The sequence below is a fragment of the Staurois parvus genome, unplaced genomic scaffold (genome assembly GCF_062004578.1).
Source record: "Staurois parvus isolate SC_StPar_1 unplaced genomic scaffold, SC_StPar_1.0 ptg002740l, whole genome shotgun sequence".
Lineage (NCBI taxonomy): Eukaryota > Metazoa > Chordata > Amphibia > Anura > Ranidae > Staurois > Staurois parvus.
This window is the reverse complement of record NW_028320536.1, coordinates 12,112-30,917: the sequence shown is the minus strand read 5'-3', so window position 1 is coordinate 30,917 and position 18,806 is coordinate 12,112. Positions and strand designations below refer to the sequence as shown.

Genomic DNA, 18,806 nt, shown 5'->3' with positions numbered 1-18,806 from the left:
CCGACACTCCTCCCCCACATCCACCGACACTCCTCCCCCACAGTGCCAACAGAAAACCAAAACTCCTCCCCCACATCCACCGACACCCCTCCCCCACATCCACCGACACCCCTCCCCCACATCCACCGACACTCCTCCCCCACATCCACCGACACTCCTCCCCCACATCCACCGACACTCCTCCCCCACAGTGCCAACAGAAAACCAAAACCCAAACTCAGCAAGAGGCATTAATACCGTGATAACACCCATTCCCGACACTCCTCCCCCAAATCCGACACTCCTCCCCCGTAACCGACACTCCTCCCCCGCATCCACCGACACTCCTCCCCCGCATCCACCGACACTCCTCCCCCGCATCTACCGACACTCCTCCCCCGCATCCACCGACACTCCTCCCCCGCATCCACCGACACTCCTCCCCCGCATCCACCGACACTCCTCCCCCGCATCCACCGACACTCCTCCCCCGCATCCACCGACACTCCTCCCCCACATCCACCGACACTCCTCCCCCACATCCACCGACACTCCTCCCCCACATCCACCGACACTCCTCCCCCACATCCACCGACACTCCTCCCCCACATCCACCGACACTCCTCCCCCACATCCACCGACACTCCTCCCCCACATCCACCGACACTCCTCCCCCACATCCACCGCCACTCCTCCCCCACATTCATCTCTGACATCCTCCCTACAATTCCCTGCTATGGGGACCACAACAGCGCCAATACATTTATATCCACAAATCCCAGACTGCACCCCTCCCCCCAACCATACAATCCCTCCTGACCTGTCCCGGTTTCTGGTAGATGACGCCAAATTTGAAGTTATTGCTGATGACGTGTTCATCAAATGTGACGATGAGCCGCGATGCCTGCAGGGGAGAGGATGAAGGTCCAATCAGGGGACACGAACATCCACACACGGTACAATAGTCAGTCCGATCTGACCCATGAATGAGGGACCCGTGGACTGAGGGGCCACCCATGGACTGAGGGACCCATGGACTGAGGGACCCGTATACTGAGGGGCCACCCATGGACTGAGGGGCCACCCATGGACTGAGGGGCCCGTGGACTGAGGGGCCACCCATGGACTGAGGGGCCCGTGGACTGAGGGGCCACCCATGGACTGAGGGGCCCGTGGACTGAGGGGCCACCCATGGACTGAGGGGCCCGTGGACTGAGGGGCCTGTGGACTGAGGGGCCCGTATACTGGGCGGCCCGTGGACTGAGGGGCCCGTGGACTGAGGGGCCCGTGGACTGGGCGGCCCGTGGACTGAGGGACCCGTGGACTGAGGGACCCGTATACTGAGGGGCCCGTGAACTGAGAGGCCACCCATGGACTGAGGGGCCCGTGGACTGAGGGGCCACCCATGGACTGAGGGGCCCGTGGACTGAGGGACGAGGAGCAGTAAAGTGCAATCTCTACGCTGTACTTCTAACAAGGGGCCTATGACAACCAATATGGCGTCTCCCCTCCCCCCACACCTTGTATATCATTTCCTGAAGTCGGTTCTCAGATCGTCTCCCTTAAATTTACACATTTGGTTAATATTCTGTGGGAGGGACCTGATGGAGATCGCCGTGCTGTGATTGGCTGGCCTATCCTACGTTGCGATAGGTGACACTACAGGGTACAATTATTACGCAGTGAATGTGGCATTCTCTGCGGGTGAATCTTCCTCCATGTGTATTATAGGGCAGAGATTGATTCACCACCAAGTCCCATTCACTCCCCCCGAGTGTCCTGTATGGTGAGCGGAGGGTTAATCCTCACACACGGCGCGATGACGTCATGGACATGTGAAATGTTGATGCCTCTCAGGGGAGTCGGGTTCACCCGTGTGTGTGATACAATGGATGGTATTGTGCGATACAATGTATCATGTTCATCCTTTCGGTCGGGTTACCTCGGCGTGGTCTCACCTTCGGGTAGAGGACGGGGTGAAATCGATCCACGTTCACATCTTCACACACCAGCTGGGAACAAACACGGAGCAATGTGAGAAAAACTGCCCACCCCCCATGAAATTCCACCACCAACCCCCCCCCCCCCCACACACACCAATCCCTGAACAGGATCTATGTGAACAAATCACTGACCCCAATCTCCTCCAGTTATACATTCCATCGGGTTTTGTGTCTGTGACCCCACTGGGGAGATTTTCCCTCACTTCCTGTCTGTGTGACATCAGTGAAACAAAAGGGTCACCAGGACAGGAAGTCACAGAGATTAATAAATCATCAGAAGTTCTGACCCCTCCCATCACCTCTTGCCCTGCGACTGGCCCCTCCCATTTAGGATTAGAGGAGGAGTTTACTATAAGGGGGGGGGGGGGGAGGTCAGAGGACTCACCTTCGCCATCTGCACCACATTGGGGAACTCGGTGAGGCAGGAGATGGGGATGACATCATGGTACGTCTGGGATTTTGTCCTGGAGAAGGAAGAAGAGGACGGAGATGACGTCAGGAATATATATATATATATATATATACAGGAGAATAGACAGGTAGACAGGCTTGGCCATAAGCCACAGAATGAAGACAGCTGATTGGAGGAGGGTGGAATGGTGCGGCTGAATGGAGGAGGGTGGAATGGTGCGGCTGAATGGAGGAGGGTGGAATGGTGCGGCTGATTGGAAGAGGGTGGAATGGTGCGGCTGGATGGAGGAGGGTGGAATGGTGCGGCTGAATGGAGGAGGGTGGAATGGTGCGGCTGAATGGAGGAGGGTGGAATGGTGCGGCTGAATGGAGGAGGGTGGAATGGTGCGGCTGATTGGAGGAGGGTGGAATGGTGCGGCTGATTGGAGGAGGGTGGAATGGTGCGGCTGGATGGAGGAGGGTGGAATGGTGCGGCTGAATGGAGGAGGGTGGAATGGTGCGGCTGAATGGAGGAGGGTGGAATGGTGCGGCTGATTGGAGGAGGGTGGAATGGTGCGGCTGATTGGAGGAGGGTGGAATGGTGCGGCTGATTGGAGGAGGGTGGAATGGTGCGGCTGGATGGAGGAGGGTGGAATGGTGCGGCTGGATGGAGGAGGGTGGAATGGTGCGGCTGGATGGAGGAGGGTGGAATGGTGCGTCTGAATGGAGGAGGGTGGAATGGCGCGGCTGGATGGAGGAGGGTGGAATGGTGCGGCTGGATGGAGGAGGGTGGAATGGTGCGGCTGATTGGAGGAGGGTGGAATGGTGCGGCTGGATGGAGGAGGGTGGAATGGCGCGGCTGAATGGAGGAGGGTGGAATGGCGCGGCTGGATGGAGGACGGTGGAATGGCGCGGCTGGATGGAGGAGGGTGGAATGGCGCGGCTGGATGGAGGAGGGTGGAATGGCGCGGCTGGATGGAGGAGGGTGGAATGGTGCGGCTGGATGGAGGAGGGTGGAATGGTGCGGCTGATTGGAGGAGGGTGGAATGGTGCGGCTGATTGGAGGAGGGTGGAATGGTGCGGCTGGATGGAGGAGGGTGGAATGGTGCGGCTGGATGGAGGAGGGTGGAATGGTGCGGCTGAATGGAGGAGGGAGGGAGGAATGACACGGCTGAATGGAGGAGGGAGGAAGGAATGACACGGCTGAATGGAGGAGGGAGGGAGGAATGACACGGCTGAATGGAGGAGGGAGGGAGGAATGACACGGCTGAATGGAGGAGGGAGGAAGGAATGACACGGCTGAATGGAGGAGGGAGGGAGGAATGACATGGCTATAAGACATCAAAGAATGGAAGACAGTCCTGGCTAAAAGGCACTGATGGAAGCTGCAAATGGAGCAGGGTCAGGTGGAGGACCCATTTAAAGGACTGAAATGTGGGCGTGGCCATTGCTGGCTTAGTTTTTAAAGGTGCATGCTCCAGGTGTGTCATCCTCATCCCTGGCTTCCCCACCAGAGAGTCATAATGGACAGGATTTTAGACTTTCCACACTTCACTGGCAGCATGCTTGTTCCAGATCATCACCATATTAAGTAGGGAAGCCAGGGATCAGAATGATTGCGTGTCCAGGCTGCCGGGGTCACACGCTGAGACTTGTAGTCCCTCAGGTGTGATCAGATGACTTCATACCAGTTCCAGGGCAGACAGAACTAGTATGTAGCCGGAAGCTTCCATCAGAGCCTTCTCACACAGGTTCCCTTTAAGGCTGATACAGTGTATGGCCATCGGAGCCCCGCCCCCTCCAGCGGGCCCCATCTGGCACGCAGCGCAGGGTGTTGCCGGGAGACACATGATGTAATGGTACCGCAGCAGCAGGCGGAGGTGTTCCTGGTCTCCGATGACATCATACTTCAGGGAGAAGACGAGGTGACCCAGAGCCGCATCCACCGAGTAATAATTGAAGTGTTCCTGCAACACAAACCAGGGGGACCCGAGTGACACCACAGACATGGAGCTTCTCCATCACACTGCTCTGTGACACCACAGACATGGAGCTTCTCCATCACACTGCTCTGTGACACCACAGACATGGAGCTTCTCCATCACACTGCTCTGTGACACCACAGACATGGAGCTTCTCCATCACACTGCTCTGTGACACCACAGACATGGAGCTTCTCCATCACACTGCTCTGTGACACCCAATCCTGAAACTGATCTGATACCCAATAATGGCTGCCGGTCACATGACACCACAGGAGGGGGGCCACACTCCACTACATGCAGGACATACGGGGGTCCGGAGTCTCTATAAACTGCAGGTCACATATGGGGGTCCAGAGTCTTTCAATCTATACACATGACACCTTCCATCTCTCTATCCTCACACGTGACACCTTCCCCATCTCCATCCTCACACGTGACACCTTCCCCATCTCCATCCTCACACATGACACCTTCCATCTCTATCCTCACACATGACACCTTCCATCTCTATCCTCACACATGGCACCTTCCATCTCTATCCTCACACATGGCACCTTCCCCATTTCCATCCTCACACGTGACACCTTCCCCATCTCCATCCTCACACGACACCTTCCCCATCTCTATCCTCACACATGACACCTTCCATCTCTCCATCCTCACACATGACACCTTCCATCTCCATCCTCACACGTGACACCTTCCCCATCTCCATCCTCACACGACACCTTCCCCATCTCTATCCTCACACGACACCTTCCATCTCTATCCTCACACGACACCTTCCATCTCTATCCTCACACGACACCTTCCCCATCTCCATCCTCACACATGACGCCTTCCATCTCTCCATCCTCACACATGACACCTTCCCCATCTCCATCCTCACACGTGACACCTTCCCCATCTCCATCCTCACATGACACCTTCCCCATCTCTATCCTCACACATGACACCTTCCATCTCTCCATCCTCACACATGACACCTTCCATCTCCATCCTCACACGTGACACCTTCCCCATCTCCATCCTCACACGTGACACCTTCCCCATCTCCATCCTCACATGACACCTTCCCCATCTCTATCCTCACACATGACACCTTCCATCTCTCCATCCTCACACATGACACCTTCCATCTCTCCATCCTCACACATGACACCTTCCCCATCTCTATCCTCACACATGACACCTTCCCCATCTCCATCCTCACACGACACCTTCCATCTCTACACACTTGGCTTTAGCACACACCCTCCTGAAGTGTCAGACGGAATGCAGGGACAGTACAGAGGTCAGTCCAATGTAGTAGACAGGCGCCCACCTACCGGCAGGACCCCATTCCCGGAGTACTCACCTTCCCCAGGAAGTGCTTGCGGTACAGGCGTGCCATGTGGTTACTCTCCAGCTTCACCTTCCCGCTGGGAGACTGACCGCTCTCAGGATCCAGCAACAAGGAGACGTCGTGATTGGTCCCTTCGATCCAGTAACCCCCAAACTGTGGCAACAGGATAAGCGGGAAGGGCCCCTCCCGACCCAGGACCTGTGGGGTGCAAGGGACACGTCCTTTATTACTACGATATACACGGCCATGGCCTTCAATGAGAATACAGAGGGGGCCACGGGGGTCAGGCTGAGGAATGCGGGGGCCACGGGGGTCAGGCTGAGGAATGCGGGGGCCATGGGGGTCAGGCTGAGGCACGGGGGGCCATGGGGGTCAGGCTGAGGCACGGGGGGCCATGGGGGTCAGGCTGAGGCACGGGGGGCCATGGGGGTCAGGCTGAGGCACGGGGGGCCATGGGGGTCAGGCTGAGGCACGTGGCGACCATGGAGGTAAGGCTGTGGCATGGGGGGTGGCAGGGAGGTCAGACTGAGCCGTAAGGGGTGGCATGGTGGTCAGGTTGGGGCACAGAGGGGTCGTGGAGGTCAGGTTGGGGCACAGAGGGGTCGTGGAGGTCAGGTTGGGGCACAGAGGGGTCGTGGAGGTCAGGTTGGGCACAGAGGGGTCGTGGAGGTCAGGTTGGGGCACAGAGGGGTCGTGGAGGTCAGGTTGGGGCACAGAGGGGTCGTGGAGGTCAGGTTGGGGCACAGAGGGGTCGTGGAGGTCAGGTTGGGGCACAGAGGGGTCGTGGAGGTCAGGTTGGGGCACAGAGGGGTCGTGGAGGTCAGGTTGGGGCACAGAGGGGTCGTGGAGGTCAGGTTGGGGCACAGAGGGGTCGTGGAGGTCAGGTTGGGGCACAGAGGGGTCGTGGAGGTCAGGTTGGGGCACAGAGGGGTCGTGGAGGTCAGGTTGGGGCACAGAGGGGTCGTGGAGGTCAGGTTGCGGCACAGAGGGGTCGTGGAGGTCAGGTTGCGGCACAGAGGGGTCGTGGAGGTCAGGTTGGGGCACAGAGGGGTCGTGGAGGTCAGGTTGGGGCACAGAGGGGTCGTGGAGGTCAGGTTGGGGCACAGCGGGGTCGTGGAGGTCAGGTTGGGGCACAGAGGGGTCGTGGAGGTCAGGTTGGGGCACAGAGGGCTATGGGCGGAGTTCCTCCGCTGGGGGCTCTCACCTCGTGGACACTGGGGTAGGGGATGTAGTCCTCCTCCGTCTGCAATGGAAAGGAAATTAGCAGAAGATTAGAGCAAGCACTAGGAGACAACAGTACACCGCCATGGCCTATGGCAGAGCCCAGCGGAGGGCGGTCCATACAGGGGGGTCATGGTGCAGCGGGACCAGAATGTGGCCCCATGTCTGCGGATTCCCTCCAGCGCTGGTGCCGGGCGAACACATCAGAGAAAAGAGGAATACAAACAGAATCTATTCTCAGCGACAACCAACCGCCATCCTCATCCTCATCTTCCCACCAACAGGCACTTACCTTCAGAGGTGGAGGCATGGAGTATCTCTGTTCATCCATTCTGCAGCCCTGAAATATGGAGCCAGGAAAGGCACAGATTACCATTGTACTCCGCTACTGCATGTGTCTGTGACATTACTGGAAGGGGCAATATCGAGATTCAGGGTATCGGGGGGAGAAAGGGACAAGAGGGTCAGAGCGGGGCACAGGGGGCCATGAGGGCCAGACCGGGGGCCATGGGGGTCAGACCGGGGCACAGGGGGCCATGAGGGTCAGACCGGGGCACAGGGGGCCATGAGGGCCAGACCGGGGGCCATGGGGGTCAGACCGGGGCACAGGGGGCCACGAGGGTCAGACCGGGGCACAGGGGGCCATGAGGGTCAGACCGGGGCACAGGGGGCCATGAGGGCCAGACCGGGGGCCATGGGGGTCAGACCGGGGCACAGGGGGCCACGAGGGTCAGACCGGGGCACAGGGGGCCATGAGGGCCAGACCGGGGCACAAGGGGGCCATGAGGGTCAGACCGGGGCACAAGGGGGCCATGGGGGTCAGACCGGGGCACAGGGGGCCATGAGGGTCAGACCGGGGCACAGGGGGCCATGAGGGTCAGAACGGGGCACAGGGGGCCATGAGGGTCAGAACGGGGCACAGGGGGCCATGGGGTCAGAACGGGGCACAGGGGGCCATGAGGGTCAGAACGGGGCACAGGGGGCCATGGGGTCAGACCGGGGCACAGGGGGACAAGAGGGTCAGACCGGGGCACAGGGGGCCATGAGGGTCAGACCGGGACACAGGGGGCCATGAGGGTCAGACCGGGGCACAGGGGGCCATGAGGGTCAGACCGGGGCACAGGGGGCCATGAGGGTCAGACCGGGGCACAGGGGGCCATGGGGTCAGACCGGGGCACAGGGGGCCATGAGGGTCAGACCGGGGCACAGGGGGCCATGAGGGCCAGACCGGGGCACAGGGGGACAAGAGGGTCAGAACGGGGCACAGGGGGACAAGAGGGTCAGACCGGGGCACAGGGGGACAAGAGGGTCAGACCGGGGCACAGGGGGCCATGAGGGTCAGACCGGGGCACAGGGGGCCATGAGGGTCAGACCGGGGCACAGGGGGCCATGAGGGTCAGACCGGGGCACAGGGGGCCATGAGGGTCAGAACGGGGCACAGGGGGCCATGGGGTCAGACCGGGGCACAGGGGGCCATGAGGGTCAGACCGGGGCACAGGGGGCCATGGGGGTCAGACCGGGGCACAGGGGGCCATGGGGGTCAGACCGGGGCACAGGGGGCCATGGGGGTCAGACCGGGGCACAGGGGGAACATGGTCGGATGGGACATTGTCTACGTGGAGGTGGGGTGAGGGGAGCCCCCTATGGGCACAGGGAGGTCGGACACTTACCTGCATCTTTTCAATCATCTCAAACAGGTCCGAGTTCTGTAAGAAGAAAAGAGGAAAATCGATCAATAACCTGAAGGACCACAAACAAGTACAGATCGTTGTGCTGCACCTCCCCCGAGATCTGTATGGAATAAACAGACATTAGAGTGTAAGCTCTTCTGATGCAAAGTGATTTGTACAGCACTGCAGTATATGTCAGAACTATACACACTATATTGCCTCCATATCATGTGATTCAAGTGTTCCAATCCCCTCCATATCATGTGATTCAAGTGTTCCAATCCCCTCCATATCATGTGATTCAGGTGTTCCAATCCCCTCCATATCATGTGATTCAGGTGTTCCCATCCCCTCCCAATTATGTGATTCAGGTGTTCCAATCCCCTCCATATCATGTGATTCAGGTGTTCCAATCCCCTCCATATCATGTGATTCAGGTGTTCCAATCCCCTCCATATCATGTGATTCAGGTGTTCCAATCCCCTCCATATCATGTGATTCAGGTGTTCCCATCCCCTCCCAATTATGTGATTCAGGTGTTCCAATCCCCTCCATATCATGTGATTCAGGTGTTCCAATCCCCTCCATATCATGTGATTCAGGTGTTCCAATCCCCTCCCAATCATGTGATTCAGGTGTTCCAATCCCCTCCATATCATGTGATTCAGGTGTTCCAATCCCCTCCATATCATGTGATTCAGGTGTTCCAATCCCCTCCATATCATGTGATTCAGGTGCTCCAATCCCCTCCATATCATGTGATTCAGGTGTTCCAATCCCCTCCATATCATGTGATTCAGGTGCTCCAATCCCCTCCATATCATGTGATTCAGGTGTTCCAATCCCCTCCATATCATGTGATTCAGGTGCTCCAATCCCCTCCATGGACACAGGTGTATACAATCAAGCCCCTAGGCATGCAGACGGCTTCTACAAACATTGGTGAAAGAATGGGTCGCTCTCAGGAGCTCAGTGGCTCCAAGCGTGGTCCCGTGATAGGTGGCCACCTGGGCAATAAGTCCATCCGTGACATTTCCTGGCTACTAAATATTCCGCGCTCAACTGTTATGGGATGATAACAAAGTGGAAGCCACTGGGAACAACAGCCACTCAGCCACCAAGTGGTAGGCCACGTCACATGACAGGGCGGGGTCAGCGCATGCTGAAGCGCACAGTGCGCAACTGTCTGCAGAGTCAATAGCTAAAGACCTCCAAACTTGGTGTGGCCTTCAGATGAGCCCAACAACAGTGCGTAGAGAGCTTCATGGAATGGGTTTCCATGGCCGAGCAGCTGCATCCAAGCCTTCCATCACCAAGTGCAATGCAAAGCGTCGGATGCCATGGTGTAAAGCACGCCGCCACTGGACTCTAGAGCAGGGGAGACGTGTTCTCTGGAGGGACCAATCACATTTCTCTGTCTGGCCATCTGATGGACATGTCTGGGTTTGGTGGTGGCCAGGAGAACGGTACTTGCCTGACTGCATTGTGCCAAGTGTAAAGTTTGGTGGAGGGGGATTATGGGGTGGGGGTGTTCCTCAGGGGTTGGGGTTGGCCCCCTAGTTCCAGTGAAGGGAACTCTTAAGGTGACATTTTGGACAATTTCCTGCTCCCAACTTTGTGGGAGGAGTTTGGGGATGGCCCCTTCCTGTTCCAACATGACTGCACACCAGTGCACAAAGCAAGGTCCATAAAGACATGGAGGAGCCAGTTTGGGGTGGAGGAACTTGACTGTCCTGCACAGAGTCCTGACCTCAACCCCATAGAACACCTTTGGGATGAATTAGGGCGGAGACTGCGAGCCAGGCCTCCTCCCCCGACATCAGTGCCCCTCCCCCGACATCAGTGCCTGACCTGACAAATGTGCTTCTGGAAGAATGGTCCAACCTTCCCATAGACACCCTCCTAAACCTTGTGGACGGCCTTCCCAGAAGAGGTGAAGCTGTTATAGCTGCAAAGGGCGGGGCCAACTCAATATTGAACCCTACGGACTAAGACTGGGGGGCCATGAAAGGTCATGTGTGTGGAAAGGGCGGGGCCAACTCAATATTGAACCCTACGGACTAAGACTGGGGGGCCATTAAAGGTCATGTGTGTGGGAAGGGCGGCGGTCCAATAGTATGTGTATCCCTTAAGTAGAACTTCTCCTGATTGGAGTCTTCCTCATATTCTCCCACAATGCTCTGTTTCTCACAATGGGGGGGTTAATAGAGCGGAATCATTCAGTCCATACACACAGGTACTCCACCACCTGCATATCATCCATTATTGAGCGCTGATCTGGACCTCACCATCCCCGACTACAGGCTGCTATTCCCACAGGATCTCCACAACCCGAGCCTCCCCACTACACCACCCGGCCACACCGCACCTCCCCACTACACCACCCGTCCACACCGCACCTCCCCACCACACCACCCGGCCACACCGCACCTCCCCACCACACTACCCGGCCACACCGCACCTCCCCACCCCACCACCCGGCCACACCGCACCTCCCCACCACACCACCCGTCCACACCGCACCTCCCCACCACACCACCCGGCCACACCGCATCTCCCCACCACACCACCCGTCCACACCGCACCTCCCCACCACACCATCTCCTGGCTGCACTGCGCCTCTCCACATCTCCACCACCACACAGGATCACAGGACTCCCGACAATGCCTTCATCTGATCTCCTCTCCAGGAGGACGGCACCATCTTTGTTCTGGCATCATCCGGGGTCACCCTCTACTTCCTAGACTGAGAAGCCGGCTCAGAGATGACACAATCATGTATATCCTGGTGCCTGTGCAGTTCCTGACCGTGTTCACAAATGTCTGACACAGATCAGCCCCTGCCGCACAATGTACGGTCTGATCCCTGGGGGAGGAGACTGAGGAAATGCTTCCTGCTGCTTGCAGCAGACTGATGACATGTCAGCCTAGGCAGAGTCACTGACGACATTTACGACAGGTGGTGGAGCTTTCCTGACCAATGCTCCTGTTCATGGTGACGTGTCAGGTTTCTTCCTGGAGACTCGATTGGCTGACATTGGACGGTGTGTGTCGGCGGAGAGGTCTTGGCACCACAATCCCGGCGCTGTGATCACAACACACAGATGGAAGTGGAGGAATCCATGATGCGGCTCGGATGTGACAGACGCCCCGGGTGACGCGGTGACTCCGGAGAGCGTCCCGGCTGTGTCAGGACGAATGTGTCAGATTATGCAGCGCACGGATATCGCCCATCACTGCCTGCGAGTCGGGGGCCCGGGGGGTGACACCTCCCTCTGGATGGCGGATTCTGAGCGCAGAGACTGGCGGCGGCTCGGCTTCTCTCTGCCAGGGCTCTGCGGATCTCCGCGCTGAAGTGTGGAACCAGAAGTAGCGTCTCTGGCGGTCTAGACGGCGGCGTTATTCATCGAATTATATCCAATCCAACGATCTCCCGACTTCCAGATCAATCTCATCCTGTGTGGGCGGATCGGCATTGTGCAGGACGTCTGGGATCTGTCATCTTCGCCTTCATACTCAATGGAGCCCACGTGGCCACCAATCAGAGAGCGGCGTTGTGCAGGATGTCTGGGATCTGTCATCTTCATACTCAATGGAGCCCACGTGGCCACCAATCAGAGAGCGGCGTTGTGCAGGACGTCTGGGATCTGTCATCTTCGCCTTCATACTCAATGGAGCCCACGTGGCCACCAATCAGAGAGCGGCGTTGTGCAGGATGTCTGGGATCTGTCATCTTCATACTCAATGGAGCCCACGTGGCCACCAATCAGAGAGCGGCGTTGTGCAGGACGTCTGGGATCTGTCATCTTCGCCTTCATACTCAATGGAGCCCACGTGGCCACCAATCAGAGAGCGGCGTTGTGCAGGACGTCTGGGATCTGTCATCTTCGCCTTCATACTCAATGGAGCCCACGTGGCCACCAATCAGAGAGCGGCGTTGTGCAGGACGTCTGGGATCTGTCATCTTCGCCTTCATACTCAATGAAGCCCACGTGGCCACCAATCAGAGATCGGCGCGGCCTTCCTCGCTACGTCGCGGCACACTTTCCGAAGTCAGGAGCCTCCTTCCATTGGCTGAGACACCCGGGTGCAGAAATCCAATGGAAGTGTCCGGCTGGAGAAATCCGGAGGATGAGAACCCCACCAATCAGCATCGAGGGGCGTGTTCAGCGGTAAACCTCCATAATAATCAGATTCTACGATTCCTCTCCTCCAGCATGGCGGGCGAGTCCCATGTGTCCATTCCAGGGCCACAACCAACATTGGGGGCCCATTCACACCCTGCTCTGTTCTGACTTATCTATGGGGCCTCAACATGTGTCTGTGGAACAAAAACACCCGTCCAACCTCAACACACCACGCCATGCGTGTATTCACACCGTTACGTGTGCGTGGATTCATCGTCTATGGGACCCCAATGTCTACAGACCATGATGGGGCGTTATTCCCCCCACTGACACCAATGATGGGGCACTATTGATGGGGCACTATTCCTCCCACTGACACCAATGATGGGGCACTATTCCTCCCACTGACACCAATGATGGGGCACTATTCCTCCCACTGACACCAATGATGGGGCACTATTCCTCCCACTGACACCAATGATGGAGCACTATTCCTCCCACTGACACCAATGATGGGGCACTATTCCTCCCACTGACACCAATGATGGGGCACTATTCCTCCCACTGACACCAATGATGGGGCACTATTCCTCCCACTGACACCAATGATGGAGCACTATTCCTCCCACTGACACCAATGATGGGGCACTATTCCTCCCACTGACACCAATGATGGGGCACTATTCCTCCCACTGACACCAATGATGGGGCACTATTCCTCTCACTGACACCAATGATGGGGCACTATTCCTCCCACTGACACCAATGATGGGGCACTATTCCTCCCACTGACACCAATGATGGGGCACTATTCCTCCCACTGACACCAATGATGGGACACTATTCCTCCCACTGACACCAATGACGGGACACTATTCCTACCACTGACACCAATGACGGGACACTATTCCTCCCACTGACACCAATGATGGGGCACTATTCCTCCCACTGACACCAATGACGGGACACTATTCCTACCACTGACACCAATGATGGGGCACTATCCCTCCCACTGACACCAATGATGGGGCACTATTCCTCCCACTGACACCAATGATGGGGCACTATTCCTCCCACTGACACCAATGATGAGGCACTATCCCTCCCACTGACACCAATGATGGGGCATTATTCCTCCCACTGACACCAATGATGGGGCACTATTCCCCCCACTGACACCAATGATGGGGCGCTATTCCTCCCACTGACACGAATGATGGGGCAGTATTCCTCCCACTGACACCAATGATGGGGCACTATTCCCCCCACTGACACCAATGATGGGGCGCTATTCCTCCCACTGACACCAATGATGGGGCACTATTCCTCCCACTGACACCAATGATGGGGCACTATTCCTCCCACTGACACCAATGATGAGGCACTATCCCTCCCACTGACACCAATGATGGGGCATTATTCCTCCCACTGACACCAATGATGGGGCACTATTCCTCCCACTGACACCAATGATGAGGCACTATCCCTCCCACTGACACCAATGATGGGGCATTATTCCTCCCACTGACACCAATGATGGGGCACTATTCCCCCCACTGACACCAATGATGGGGCGCTATTCCTCCCACTGACACCAATGATGGGGCAGTATTCCTCCCACTGACACCAATGATGGGGCACTATTCCCCCCACTGACACCAATGATGGGGCGCTATTCCTCCCACTGACACGAATGATGGGGCAGTATTCCTCCCACTGACACCAATGATGGGGCACTATTCCCCCCACTGACACCAATGATGGGGCGCTATTCCTCCCACTGACACCAATGATGGGGCACTATTCCTCCCACTGACACCAATGATGGGGCACTATTCCTCCCACTGACACCAATGATGAGGCACTATCCCTCCCACTGACACCAATGATGGGGCATTATTCCTCCCACTGACACCAATGATGGGGCACTATTCCTCCCACTGACACCAATGATGGGGCACTATTCCTCCCACTGATACCAATGATGGGGCACTATTCCCCCCACTGACACCAATGATGGGGCACTATTCCTCCCACTGATACCAATGATGGGGCACTATTCCTCCCACTGACACCAATGATGGGGCAGTATTCCTCCCACTGACACCAATGATGGGGCACTATTTCTCCTCCTACTGACCACAGGCACTATATAAATTTTTACTCCCTCTGACCACCAACTCAGAGACATTGTTTATTCCCACTGACAATGTGGCCCCCCTGAAGTCTGTGACCAGTAATGTGGCCCTTTGTTAGAATGTTTTCTCATTCGGTTTTGTTCAAATTTCGATAGAACATTTGAAGCCAAAAACAAATATAAAACAGACGGCTCCCCTGAATAAGGGGGTCCTACTCACCGGGGATCGGAATCTGTTCTGGGATGGAGACCCCTGGGATCTGTTCTCCTGGGATGGAGACCCCTGGGATCTGTTCTCCTGGGATGGAGACCCCTGGGATCTGTTCTCCTGGGATGGAGACCCCTGGAATGTAGACACCTGGAATCTGTTCTCCTGGGATGGAGACCCCTGGGATCTGTTCTCCTGGGATGGAGAGCCCTGGGATCTGTTCTCCTGGGATGGAGACCCCTGGAATCTGTTCTCCTGGGATGGAGAGCCCTGGGATCTGTTCTCCTGGGATGGAGACCCCTGGAATGTAGACACCTGGAATCTGTTCTCCTGGGATGGAGACCCCTGGGATCTGTTCTCCTGGGATGGAGACCCCTGGAATGTAGACACCTGGAATCTGTTCTCCTGGGATGGAAACCACTGGGATCTCTTTTCATGGGATAAAGACCCCTGGGATCCGCTCTTATGGAGTCCATTCAGTTTGCCCCCTTTCTCCAGGGATCTGCAGAGACTGGATCCATTCCCCGGGGATCTGCTTATATGGTACGTGTTCTGCCTGAATAGGTCCATGTGAAATATTCCCTGGGATCTGCTCTCATGGGTTTGGGACCCCTGTAATCGAGTCTCCTGGGATCCGCTCTCACTGGGTCCATTCACTTTGCCTCCTTTCTCCAGGGATCTGCTCAGACTGGATCCATTCCCTGGGGACCTGCTGACATGGTATGTGTTCTCTCTGTGAAATATTCCATGGGATCTACTTGTGGGTGATGCATTCTCCCTGAAAATGTCCATGTGGAACAATCCCTGGGATCTGTTCCCGGGGGATCTGTCCTCCTGGGATCTGCTCATCTTCTCTCTCCCAGCTGACCTGGCCGGTGACTGCACGCACCTCAATCTATATCCTCGTCATCACGTCCTTCCCATGGGGACCGGGTGATCCAACGATAATTAACGTTCCTCAGGCTGGGAATGTATAATTAGGGAGATATTTCTGTGATCTGATGAATCGGGTCAGCCAGGTGTCGGCTCGCGGGTGAAGCCGCAGTCTTGCCAGGGACACGGTGTGCCGGGTTGTGCAATGTGACCAGAAGGACTGCCTAATCCCGGATAATGAGAGTCCCCGGACACACAATTATCTACAAATCCCCACTTTCTGCAGATGAAAGGACACAAAGATGATAATATCGCCCACTAGAGCTGTGGAGATGTTCAGGGATTGCAGGGGCCCAGCCCCGAAATTATGTCCTTAAAGGGCCACTCACACAAAGCTGATATTTCAGTTGCCTATCGACGTCTTACAGGAACTCCCAAAGTCCATGTTCCCTCAGGTGTCAGGAATGTGTATTCCTGACACCGGACACATGCAGACCCCCGATTAGAATATTGGGGGGAGGAGGTTCGGGATATAGAATATTGGGGGGCGGAGGTTCGGGATATAGAATATTCGGGGGCGGAGGTTCGGGATATAGAATATTTGGGGGCGGAGGTTCGGGATATAGAATATTGGGGGGCGGAGGTTCGGTATATAGAATATTGGGGGGCGGAGGTTCGGGATATAGAATATTCGGGGGCGGAGGTTCGGGATATAGAATATTCGGGGGCGGAGGTTCGGGATATAGAATATTGGGGGGCGGAGGTTCGGTATATAGAATATTGGGGGGCGGAGGTTCGGGATATAGAATATTTGGGGGCGGAGGTTCGGGATATAGAATATTGGGGGGAGGAGGTTCGGGATATAGAATATTTGGGGGCGGAGGTTCGGGATATAGAATATTGGGGGGCGGAGGTTCGGTATATAGAATATTTGGGGGCGGAGGTTCGGGATATAGAATATTTGGGGGCGGAGGTTCGGGATATAGAATATTCGGGGGCGGAGGTTCGGGATATAGAATATTGGGGGGCGGAGGTTCGGGTTATAGAATATTGGGGCGCGGAGGTTCGGGATATAGAATATTGGGGGCGGAGGTTCGGGATATAGAATATTGGGGGGAGGAGGTTCGGGATATAGAATATTGGGGGGGAGGTTCGGGATATAGAATATTGGGGGGCGGAGGTTCGGTATATAGAATATTTGGGGGCGGAGGTTCGGGATATAGAATATTTGGGGGCGGAGGTTCGGGATATAGAATATTGGGGGGAGGAGGTTCGATATATAGAATATTGGGGGGAGGAGGTTCGGGATATAGAATATTGGGGGGAGGAGGTTCGGTATATAGAATATTTGGGGGCGGAGGTTCGGGATATAGAATATTTGGGGGCGGAGGTTCGGTATATAGAATATTTGGGGGCGGAGGTTCGGGATATAGAATATTGGGGGGCGGAGGTTCGGGATATAGAATATTGGGGGGCGGAGGTTCGATATATAGAATATTGGGGGGAGGAGGTTCGGGATATAGAATATTGGGGGGAGGAGGTTCGGTATATAGAATATTGGGGGGCAGGAGGTTCGATATATAGAATATTCGGGGCGGAGGTTCGGGATATAGAATATTGGGGGGAGGAGGTTCGTGTTATAGAATATTGGGGGGCGGAGGTTCGGGATATAGAATATTGGGGGGAGGAGGTTTGGTATATAGAATATTGGGGGGCGGAGGTTCGGGATATAGAATATTGGGGGGCGGAGGTTCGGGATATAGAATATTGGGGGGAGGAGGTTCGATATATAGAATATTTGGGGGCGGAGGTTCAATTTATAGAATATTGGGGGGAGGAGGTTCAATTTATAGAATATTGGGGGGAGGAGGTTCAATATATAGAATATTGGGGGCGGAGGTTCGGGATATAGAATATTGGGGGGAGGAGGTTCGATATATAGAATATTGGGGGGAGGAGGTTCGATATATAGAATATTTGGGGGCGGAGGTTCGGGATATAGAATATTTGGGGGCGGAGGTTCGGGATATAGAATATTTGGGGGCGGAGGTTCGGGATATAGAATATTGGGGGGAGGAGGTTCGGGATATAGAATATTGGGGGGCGGAGGTTCGGGATATAGAATATTGGGGGGAGGAGGTTCGATATATAGAATATTGGGGGGAGGAGGTTCGATATATAGAATATTGGGGGGCGGAGGTTCGGGATATAGAATATTGGGGGGAGGAGGTTCGGTATATAGAATATTGGGGGGCAGGAGGTTCGATATATAGAATATTCGGGGCGGAGGTTCGGGATATAGAATATTGGGGGGAGGAGGTTCGGTATATAGAATATTGGGGGGAGGAGGTTCGTGTTATAGAATATTGGGGGGCGGAGGTTCGGGATATAGAATATTTGGGGGCGGGGGTTCGGGATATAGAATTTTGGGGGGCGGAGGTTCGGGATATAGAATATTGGGGGGAGGAGGTTCGGGATATAGAATATTGGGGGGAGGAGGTTCGGGATATAGAATATTGGGGGGAGGAGGTTCGATATATAGAATATTGGGGGGCGGAGGTTCGATATATAGAATATTGGGGGGGCGGAGGTTCGATATATAGAATATTGGGGGGCGGAGGTTCGGGATATAGAATATTGGGGGGCGGAGGTTCGGGATATAGAATATTGGGGGGCGGAGGTTCGGGATATAGAATATTGGGGGGCGGAGGTTCGGGATATAGAATATTGGGGGGCGGAGGTTCGGGATATAGAATATTGGGGGGCGGAGGTTCGGGATATAGAATATTGGCGGAGGTTCGGGATATAGAATATTGGGGGGGCGGAGGTTCGGGATATAGAATATTGGCGGAGGTTCGGGATATAGAA

The 18,806-nt window shown here is 55.8% G+C and overlaps 1 protein-coding gene across 3 annotated transcripts in view; it reads right to left on the bottom strand.

Annotated features, from left to right (window-relative positions):
* The window catches only part of RAP1GAP (RAP1 GTPase activating protein), a 39,166-nt gene extending 30,537 nt beyond the window's left edge, over positions 1-8,629 (bottom strand). For 2 of the 3 annotated variants that reach the window (XM_089666503.1, XM_089666504.1), the window contains exons 1-8: positions 8,594-8,629; positions 7,216-7,263; positions 6,907-6,945; positions 5,715-5,900; positions 4,236-4,339; positions 2,368-2,446; positions 1,938-1,991; positions 800-883 (exon numbers count right to left, since the gene is read on the bottom strand). In XM_089666503.1, the coding sequence (XP_089522629.1) occupies positions 800-883; positions 1,938-1,991; positions 2,368-2,446; positions 4,236-4,339; positions 5,715-5,900; positions 6,907-6,945; positions 7,216-7,263; positions 8,594-8,611 (612 nt within the window). In that variant the 5' untranslated portion in view covers positions 8,612-8,629. The remainder of the gene's footprint in view (positions 1-799; positions 884-1,937; positions 1,992-2,367; positions 2,447-4,235; positions 4,340-5,714; positions 5,901-6,906; positions 6,946-7,215; positions 7,264-8,593) is intronic. The other variant, XM_089666502.1, reaches the window with a different exon arrangement.
* Positions 8,630-18,806: the final 10,177 nt, after the last annotated feature.